The sequence below is a fragment of the Papaver somniferum genome, chromosome 11 (assembly GCF_003573695.1).
Source record: "Papaver somniferum cultivar HN1 chromosome 11, ASM357369v1, whole genome shotgun sequence".
Taxonomy (NCBI): domain Eukaryota; kingdom Viridiplantae; phylum Streptophyta; class Magnoliopsida; order Ranunculales; family Papaveraceae; genus Papaver; species Papaver somniferum.
Genome location: NC_039368.1, coordinates 97,020,752 through 97,029,994, shown reverse-complemented (window position 1 = coordinate 97,029,994; position 9,243 = coordinate 97,020,752). Strand labels below are relative to the sequence as shown.

Below are 9,243 nucleotides of genomic sequence, written 5' to 3'. Positions count from 1 at the left end.
AAAATGCATCACGATGATGCAATACAAAACCACATCAGACCAAATCAAAAAATGGAAATTTCTGAGTAACGCATGTTTGGTTCCTCTCTCTTCTAAAAGCCCATCATTAAATAGTATATATGTATAGCCCAAACCAAAAGATGTACTGTTAAGATTACTAAATTTAAATTGAATTTAGGTTTCCATTTTTTTGTGAGACTAAATTAACCTTTACAAATTACGATTTGTTTAAAAAATTTAATATAACTAATTTCACTTATAATCGGTCAACAGCAGTCATGAGTATTTTATGTGGAGCGTTTTTTTGTGGGCGGTAGTTTCTCGTTTTAACTTTCATTTATCAAACATTTATCACACCTGTCGAATAAGTTGGTTAGTCTCTTATCGTCGTTTTAGCCAGTAGGTCGACTGTTTTTTTTCCATATTCCCCATTTTTTCTTCCTTTTCAGGTTATTTGATTCATTACACGAATTTGATGAGTAATTTTTGAAACTTTTTTTTATCGATATGTATAAACATATTCCGAGTGAATCAGATAATTAAGTTGCAAACATGGTTAGTTGGTTCTCCTTTTTTGCATATGGATTTTAGGGTTTGTCTTTTTGATCGATCTTCTTTTTCTTCTCATTCATTTAACACGGCAAAAAAATAAAATAATTCCGTTATTAGACCCTTCACCGATATACATCATAAATCTCCATCACCATGCCTAACAAGGTTGATGAAGTATTATTCCTTTGAGAAGGTAAGTGGCTCATAATTCCATGGTCGATTTTCTTACTATCCAATACACAGGCACTGTTAGTCGTGAGTTTTCTTAACTAAGAAATATATGAATACGTGGTATTTTATTTTCGAAGTTGTTAGTGAGATCATTTTCATTTTCGAGTATTGCCAGCACCTTAACTTTGTTATTTCATTCATTTTCATTTCAGAAGAAAATGGAGTACTGCACATCACCTACCCCTGTGTATTCATTACGGTGTGACGTTCATTCATTCATTTTTTTTTTATTTTTGGCTTTTCATTCCTGATATATTGAGGTAATTTACTTTTTGAATCATTTAATCTCCCCATTATATTCTGATTTCTAGGTTTTGTGTGAAAGTTGGCTGTTAAAAACAACGATTATCGCCAGTTGCGACTGATTATCAAAGGTGATAACTATAAATTTCAGGAACTACATTACAGGTGAAAATTGGATTTTTTTCCCAATTATTGTGGATGAAAATTGGTATTTTCACTAATCGACTAACCATATCAGGGAAAACAGAAATTTTCAAGTGAAAAATCTTACTTTCATCGTTCATTTCAAAGGTGAAAATTCAAATTTTCCCTTTCATTTCATGTGTAATCCAACTTTCACCTAGTGAAAGTTCAAATTATCATCGGTTACTTGGGTGAAAGATCAAAATCTCATCGTTCCAAAAAAAATCTATTTAACTACGTTTCATGTTTTGAATTCTATCTCTTGGCTTTCTGGCGGTCCAGAGAACAAAGCAAAAAGGTATTGAAGGCATTTCATGATAATCAAGCTCATGTCCATATACTGATATACCATTGAGATCAGCTGAAAAGACAAAAAAGACTCATTCTAGCTGAACTTATGGAGTTTGTCATTCAGGCATTTTTACGAACATATTCCGTGCGTTTTCCGGTTGTTGAAGAGACATATTTTTCCCGGTTGTATTGAGCTCCTTTTATGCATTCTTCACCTGAAAATTCGAGTACCAAAACAAACTCATCAAGTGAATGGGTGATGCTTTAACTTTCCAATTTATGTTTTCACCATTTCTTGTGTATACAATTCATGATTTCAAGTTGCACCACCGAACTTCTAATCCCGAAAAAACTTGCTAAAGTATATACTCCATATATAACTCTAACCTTTCACTTCAATAAATTTTAGAACCCCGAGATTACAACTTTTAAATTGAAGGAATTAATTATGGTAGTACTACTAGTACTCTAGAAAGACCGAAAGAGGTGATAATTTGAATTTATTTTAACCGTGGAAAAACATGCCAAATAAACGGAGTTTTGGGCGAGATAATTGCTGGTTTAGAGCTACTGGCTTCGTCGATATTACAGTCGAAGGTAAAAGGTAGTTTTCTTACGGCGTTTTTTTTTGGGATAACGATAAAGCACACATATTTTACAGCTATTTTTAAGCAGGTGAAAAAAGAATTTTAATTATCTATTTATTTAAGAAAAAGGTTAGTATTGTAAATCATGTCTAACTATAACTAAATATGGTTCCACATATATAACTATTTAATGATGGTTTGTGATAAAAATCAAAAATATGATTAAGCCACATCAAAAATATGATTAAAAGAAAAAGATGCCTGATGCGGGGTAAATTAAAAAACATGCTTTGGGATAGGGCGAGACGAATCCGAGCCACATTAAAGTAAAAATTCATGGATAACATGAATCAAATAAAAATGCACGACTGGACGAGACAAAACCACATCACACCAGATTAAAATATGGATTTTCGGATCGGCCGGTGGGTCGCATGGTCACAAAACCTAGTAGCTATTTACTGCTAGATTGATTTGCCACCTGTTCCGGGATGTTTTCTACTTGTTGCTTGCACCTACACCGACGGAAGCCCCGGCGATTAATATGGCAGCAGATATATCCCCTTCATTCCCTTTATGAGTTTCATCATCGTCATGAATGAAACGTATGTCCCATGGGTTTGGTAGCACCCTGGTTGGAAGCATGACACATGTCAGTTGTCTCCTTATTCCCAAGCTGTTAGAATAAGGGTGATATAGTCTTTATCCATCAAAAAATCAAGTGAGTCCCATCCAAAACGACGCACCTCATCGAAAAAACGACGCACCTCAAGGAGAAAAAACCCCCCATCTCAGGTTTTCAAGTCATCACTCAATATTCGGAATAAGTCAACCGTGACCATTGATATTTAATCTTACGGCTAATAATCCTTGATACCGACGGTTCGTTTCATTTCTTCCATAAAACCCTAGATAGATAAAGTTTCCTCTAGACGCCTCCCTCACTCTCTTCTGCAACAAGAAATACATGAAAAAAAACAAACTCTCATCTACTGTGAGACTCAAAAACTGATCATCTTATTTTAACACAGTCAACAAAATTGAAAACCCCAAAATTTCTCTAAGTTATTCCTTTTCTCGATGAGGGGCGGCAGCGAAATACAAGGATCTGTATGTTTCCGGTTAGATCTTTCTTAATTTCCTTGTTCCTGTACTAGATTTAGTTTAACATGTAATCTAGGATTCATCAAAAATTTCTAATGATTGAAGTCTAATTACGTGGGATTTTACTAAAGGGGAAGATCTAGTGTGTGTGTGGGTTTTCTTGTTTTTTCCCCCTTTTCCCATGCCGTCAGTAGGTATGAGAAGGTCTACTAGGATTTTTGTACCAAAATCTGTAAAAGATTTTGAAGGAGCAACAGTGTTAAGATCAGGTAAGCGATTGTCATCGCCGTTGTTTGTTGATTCTAAGGCAGCCAGGGGAAATGAAATTGAATGGTTTTCTCCGTCTATGGTTGAGAAATCATGTGGTGTGGTTGTTCCTTCTTTTCATCATAAAAGTCTTGTCAAAAGAAATGAATTTGTGGCGAAGCAAATAAAAAAGGAAAGTTCTTCTCCATCCAAGAAATTGAATGCAACTGTAACCGTAATTGATGAGCCGAAGAAGAATAAAATGTATGGGAATGGGTATGGTAGAAAAAGGCTAAGATCAGTGGCTGAAAATGTGGTGGGTACCCTAACAGATAGCAACAGAAAATTGGATTTTGATTTTGAAAAGAGGGGTTTGGATGAGGAGCGGAAGTATGGGATTCATTTTTTTCGAAAACATCGAAGAAAGGCGGTATCTTCAGAATCATCTGCATATCTAGCAATTGAACATTCTGATGGAAATAATGAATTTTCAAAAATTAATAGTAAATCTGAAGAATTGGCGGGAAATTCTGGTTCACTTAGTTCTGAATCAAGAGACAGTCTTGATGTGATTGTTGAACCTTCTCCTTGTTGTTCTAGTCAGTTCTGTATTTTCTTAGTTTCACTTTTAAACTTCATGACAAGGGCAAGGGTTAGTATGTCAAAGCTTGTTGCGTTTATGTGTTCTGGTCCCATTGGTGAAACTTTTTCTCGGCATGGGATACATTTCTTCCCTGTAAGTTAGTATTTTCTACTGATTTTATTCTAGTTCTTGCGCTCTCTTCTTGCTAACTGACTCACTCCTCCATTTGGTTTTGTTTTACAGGATCTATCATGCAGGAGAAGCGGTACTACTTTCTTGTCTAGAATCTGCATAATTTGGGGTGCACAAGATTTTGTACCTATGTTTTCCTTGAACTTCAATTCAGCTCCATTTACATTTATAAGTCTGCATTTTAGAATGTTACTTCAATCTCAAAGTTCGATGGATGTACTTGAGAGGTATCTCGTGGGTGTGGTTATGAAGCCTCATGGAGCTAATGGCAGCAGAAAACGCCTTTCCTCTGAGATGGTGGTGGGTGTCTCTTTAAGCAAAATAGTGGCTTCTGTGAGTTCTTCTGCGAAGAGAAGAAAGGAAGTCAATTCTGTTGCTCAAAGAAGAATTTCAAGTCGGCGTAGGACCAATTCTAGGGGTGTTAAGACTTTTAGGTCCCTGAGATTTAAGAGACCTCCTACCCTGGTTTCGCAAGAGTGTGTTGATGAAGTTTCTGATATGTTTGGTACCGGAGTTGATGGTACTGATACCAGTTCTATAAACAAGGTGAAAAAGCCATTATCTAGTGGCACTTGCAGTGCTGATATTATCGAGGAGACGAATCAGAAGGGAGATACGATCTGCTGCAGCGCAAATGTCTTGGTTACAGAATCTGATAAGTGTTTCAGAGCAGAGGGGGCGAAGATAGTGTTGGAGTATTCGGAATCAGACGACTGGTTACTTGTAGTGAAAGTGCAGGGCGTGACCAGGTTTATTCATAAAGCAGTAGATTTGATGAGGCCCCTGTGCACAACGAATCGTTTCACTCATGACCTGATATGGATAGGAAGAACTGATTGGAGGCTAGAGTTTTCTGATAGACAAGATTGGTCCATCTTCAAAGAACTGCACAGCGAATGTGCAGACAGAAATATGAAGGCAATGGCTGCTAGGGAAGTAGTCCCTGTTCCTGGGGTACATGAAGTGGAAAGCCATGGGGACTATAAAAATGTTTCTTTCGTACGACCCAATGCTTACATTAAGATGCATGGCAACGAGGTGGAAAGGCTTTTCGTAAGGAGGATTGCAAATTATGATATGGATACAGATGACGAAGAGTGGCTTGGAAAACTAAACAATGACCTCTGTGGTGATGGTGGTCCTCTTAGGCTTGTGTCAGCTGAGAATTTTGAGAAGATGGTAGATATATTTGAGAAGGCTGCTTATTGTAAACCAGATGATGTCTCTGATGAGAGTAAAGCCGTTAAGCTTTGTCCTGATATGACGATGAATATACTTACATCTGTCTATCATTACTGGGTGGAGAAACGGAAGAAGAAAAATTGTGCTTTACTGCGAGTGTTGCAGGTAATCAGATGCTTTTGGACCCCTGCTTTAAGTCTTTAACCTTTTATTTATGCGTCGACTGTTTATTTTCTGTGTTACATTATATATTGTCTCTCAGCATATCCACCTTTTGGAGTTTGCATCCTTCCTTGCTTATAGAAATGACTCTTTATCCTGCTATTAGCCAATTACTTAGTTCTTCTTCTTTTGGCTTCGTAGTTCTTTGTGTTTTCGATACTATTAGAAGTTCTGAAATTATGTTTACCATGAAGAGCTTAAAGAAGGAAAGCCATGAGATGTTGACTCGATGTCTTTCTATGTTCAGCAATTAAAAAATGCAATATTTTGAATGCATCTGGATATCCTGTTTAGTGGTAGTTTTTCTACTTGTTTAGAAAGATTCTTTATGATTACATCTGAGCTTGTGCAATTCTTTCTTATCAGTGTGCCCCACCAAGGAAGCATGAGATGCTGCAAAAGCCCTTTCTTCGTAAGAAAAGATCATTTAAGAGACAAGCTAGCAAATGTGGAAATGGCAAACCAAGAACTTTCTTTCAAGGTGTGAATCCTTACTTTTCTTTTCTTTTCATATTATCCATAGATTCTGATTAGTGATGTTTATTTTATCTTTTTGACCTGAACTTAGGATTGCCAACTACATATCGTTTGCAATCAAACATGTTTATCGTTGACATAACTGCGATGACTCTGTGGACTGGATAAACCTCTGAGGGTTTCATACCTCTGTGATATACATATAAAATTACTTAAAACGCTGGATACAACCCTTTCTTTCTCTCCATTGACATTCGTTGTAACGGATAAGTTGAATTTATTGACGGGAGCATAGGGGTTTAGTGTTGACCACCAAAAGATAAATTTAATAATCATAAATATTTTATGTTACCTCTGCAGATTACTTGGGAACATGGAAGCTTTGAAGATGTTTCACAATAGGTGTTTGAATAATTGAATATCATTGTTGAAAAGTATTTAAATTTCTCAGCATCCTAAAAAGGACGCACACACAATTTTAGTGAAACCGTCAAGGATTGTGTGAAAGTAATGCTCTACTGTGTTGTCCACACTGCGATTTATGACTAAAATTCTTTGTGTTCCGAAGATCTTTTTGCAAAAAGAAACTCTTTGTAGCCATATCAATTTTGCTCTATCGTTGCGAAAAGGGTATACCTTGCTTGTTCATGCGTCGAATTTGGGATTTTTGAACAATGGTATGTTCATGCATGTTGTTTTTATCGACCTTTTGAGAGACTGTGTTTTGGAGTTGTAATTAGGGTTACTGTCACTTTTTTATTTTCTTTTATCAAGCATCTGGACTGTTGAGATCCGCAATACAATGTTTATTACTTCAGGTTTGTGTAGAATCTGCCTTAATTATAGTGGGTAGAATACCGGGCACCTTAAAAGGCCAATCAGTGTCAACATTGAAATCCAGTAGAGTTTGAATTTAACACAGATAGTGCTATAGGAAGTACATCTAATCTTTTGTTGATTATGCAGTTTTTGCGGAGGAACAAGAGCAGGATGCAAATCGCAAGCGCTCTGCAAAAATATCTGTAGAGTTAGCAGTTGTCAAGCGCAGAAGAGCCCAGGAACTCATGGAAATTGCTGACCTTGCAACCTACAAGGCTACCTTAGCGTTGAAAATTGCTGAAGCAGTACAACACGAAATTCCTTCAGACGATTTTGTTACTTTCATCCTTAGTTAGATATCACTAAAGAGATGGGGTTAGTTTTTTGTTATGCCAAATAAATCTCTTTTTCTTCTTTTATCTCCAAAGCAGGAAGCGGTTGGTGTTTCTTCTCTTCATATCTCATGCCTCTTGTGGAGCTTTTGTGGATCAAATTAGTAAGGACCTAAAGCCCTGTAATTTTTTGAGAGTGATGCTTCTGTACATATGATATCATCATTATGGACATATTTGTAAAAACAACTTAGTACCAAGTATACAGGAAATTAGAATGCACATACAGGGTTTTTGTTGATTGTTTCCGTGTTCGGCTTCAATTAGAGCATTTGCTGCTTCATTTTTGTTAATTGTATCTGTGTTTGGCTTCAGTGTATAAAATAGTAATAAAACAGTAGTCTGGTTCCAGGAGATTGGATTTTTTTAATTGTCCAATTCGACCCCCCAAGACTGGCTAAGATGGTCGTCTTGGAAGATAACTACACACGAGTTCCATGCGTCATGTTCATCATTCCTGCACATGTATCGTAGGAACATAAAATATGATGAGAAAAGACTCGCGAAGAAACAAGAAAAATTACTGAAACAAATTATAGGTAGAGCCTCATTCCCTCAGAAAATAAACCTCAAAAAGCCGTTGTAGTATGGTCTAATGCAATATGACTAGTAATTTAATCGAACAAGAACCTGATAGTTCAAACGGACAATCTCCTCTATAACCAACCTATAGACATCCATACAAAGCCGGAGGCCGGATGTACAAACTACGGACAATCTTAAAAAGCCGGAAGACAGATGTACTAATGTACTTTCTTGCTTTACAGAAGGAAAAAAAAAAAGAAAAAAGGTACTTTCCGAGTCGAACCTAAAACTGATTCAATAATGGACAAAACGAAATCCTAAAAAGTTTGTGTGCTTGTAACACTAGTGGTGAAAATAGTACGGCGTACATATCTAGTCTCTCCATAGAGGAACATCCATGTCAGAATCCATGTCATTGCAATCATCCAACCATCTAAACCCTTTTTTCATGGCTAGTGGTGTAAGTAACATCCCTTCCGCCATGCTGTCAAGTAAACCTGGCATATTAAACAACGCCTCCTCATCTAAGAATGTTGTTCCAGTTGACGAACTAGGCAATGAGTAATCATCATATTGAATATCCAGGTTACTGATACTTGGCAAAAGAGCTACAGATGATGAAGCAGATGATGCATCATGGATAGGACGAGGTCGAAAGGCTTCAGCAGCTTCAATTGCAGCCAATCGAATATCTTCAGAATTAGTAGAAGTAGGTCTAGGTAGTATCATCGACGAGTCGTTGAAATTAAGAGGTGCAGATTTTCCTCTTAAAGCTAAAGCTGCAACATCATAAGCTCTTGCGGCCATTTCAGGCGTAGGAAATGTACCCAACCAAATTTTCGATTTTGCGTAAGGTTGTCTTATTTCACATACCCATCTTCCTCCATTCCTTTCTCTTACTCCTCTATAAATTGGGTGTCGCGTTTCTTTAAATTTCTTTCTTCCTGCCTTCCTCTTATGCGTGTTTGCCGTTGCTGTTGACGGCACATGCGAGGATTGTTGTTGGTTCGACGAAGAAAAAGCAGCAGAACAGTTTCCTTCATCATCTAAGTCGCCCATTGAAAACAGAGAGATGTACCGGTCGGGTAATTTTAGAGTTGGGGAGAATGTTAGTTAGACAGGAAGCATATAAAAAGGGAGGGAAAAAATAAGAGGAATAGAGTAATACACGCGGAAATCACGTGTTGTAAAATTTTGAAAGAATTTCAACATGTGTTTGAATAAATTAAAACAACGTGCGGAATAAGAGTGGCTTGTGTGTAGTAGTCGCGGTTCGGGGACCAGGGTTATTGTGTTGCGAAAGAAGGGCCATACGAAGGGATGTAACTACTGTAGGTCCCAGGACACCCGATGAACTTGGAACAATAATAATACTTGAATGGTCTTATGATTATCTTATACGATCAAGTACTCA

General features: G+C 37.0%; 2 protein-coding genes across 4 annotated transcripts; one reads left to right on the top strand and one right to left on the bottom strand.

Moving 5' to 3' along the window:
* The first annotated feature begins 3,008 nt into the window (after nucleotides 1–3,008).
* Nucleotides 3,009–7,546, top strand: LOC113321840. 3 transcript variants are annotated; one of them, XR_003346888.1, is made up of 5 exons: nucleotides 3,009–4,173; nucleotides 4,264–5,559; nucleotides 5,983–6,097; nucleotides 6,454–6,770; nucleotides 7,060–7,275. XR_003346888.1 is itself a non-coding variant. In XM_026569769.1 (5 exons), exons 1-4 carry the CDS (start codon nucleotides 3,373–3,375, stop codon nucleotides 6,477–6,479), a joined length of 2,238 nt encoding a protein of 745 aa, XP_026425554.1. In that variant the 5' UTR covers nucleotides 3,009–3,372; the 3' UTR covers nucleotides 6,480–6,495; nucleotides 7,060–7,192. The 3 variants fall into 3 exon arrangements, 2 of the variants coding, with proteins under 2 accessions (XP_026425554.1, XP_026425553.1); XM_026569769.1 differs by having other exon boundaries at nucleotides 6,454–6,495; nucleotides 7,060–7,192; XM_026569768.1 differs by lacking the exon at nucleotides 6,454–6,770 and having other exon boundaries at nucleotides 3,010–4,173; nucleotides 7,060–7,546.
* Nucleotides 7,547–8,005: 459 nt separating this feature from the next.
* LOC113323759 (dehydration-responsive element-binding protein 1F-like) lies at nucleotides 8,006–8,894 on the bottom strand. The gene has a single exon (XM_026572102.1). The coding sequence runs from the start codon at nucleotides 8,886–8,888 to the stop codon at nucleotides 8,202–8,204; it is 687 nt and encodes a 228-aa protein (XP_026427887.1). The 5' UTR covers nucleotides 8,889–8,894; the 3' UTR covers nucleotides 8,006–8,201.
* Nucleotides 8,895–9,243: the final 349 nt, after the last annotated feature.

Bases quoted from the DNA above. Each gene is read 5' to 3' on its own strand.
- LOC113321840 (XM_026569768.1), top strand. From the start codon at position 3,373: ATGCCGTCAGTAGGTATGAGAAGGTCTACTAGGATTTTTGTACCAAAA. The intron at 4,174-4,263 runs GTAAGTTAGTAT...TTTGTTTTACAG, and splicing joins ATGGGATACATTTCTTCCCT to GATCTATCATGCAGGAGAAG. The intron at 5,560-5,982 runs GTAATCAGATGC...CTTTCTTATCAG, and splicing joins CTTTACTGCGAGTGTTGCAG to TGTGCCCCACCAAGGAAGCA.
- LOC113323759 (XM_026572102.1), bottom strand. From the start codon at position 8,888: ATGGGCGACTTAGATGATGAAGGAAACTGTTCTGCTGCTTTTTCTTCG.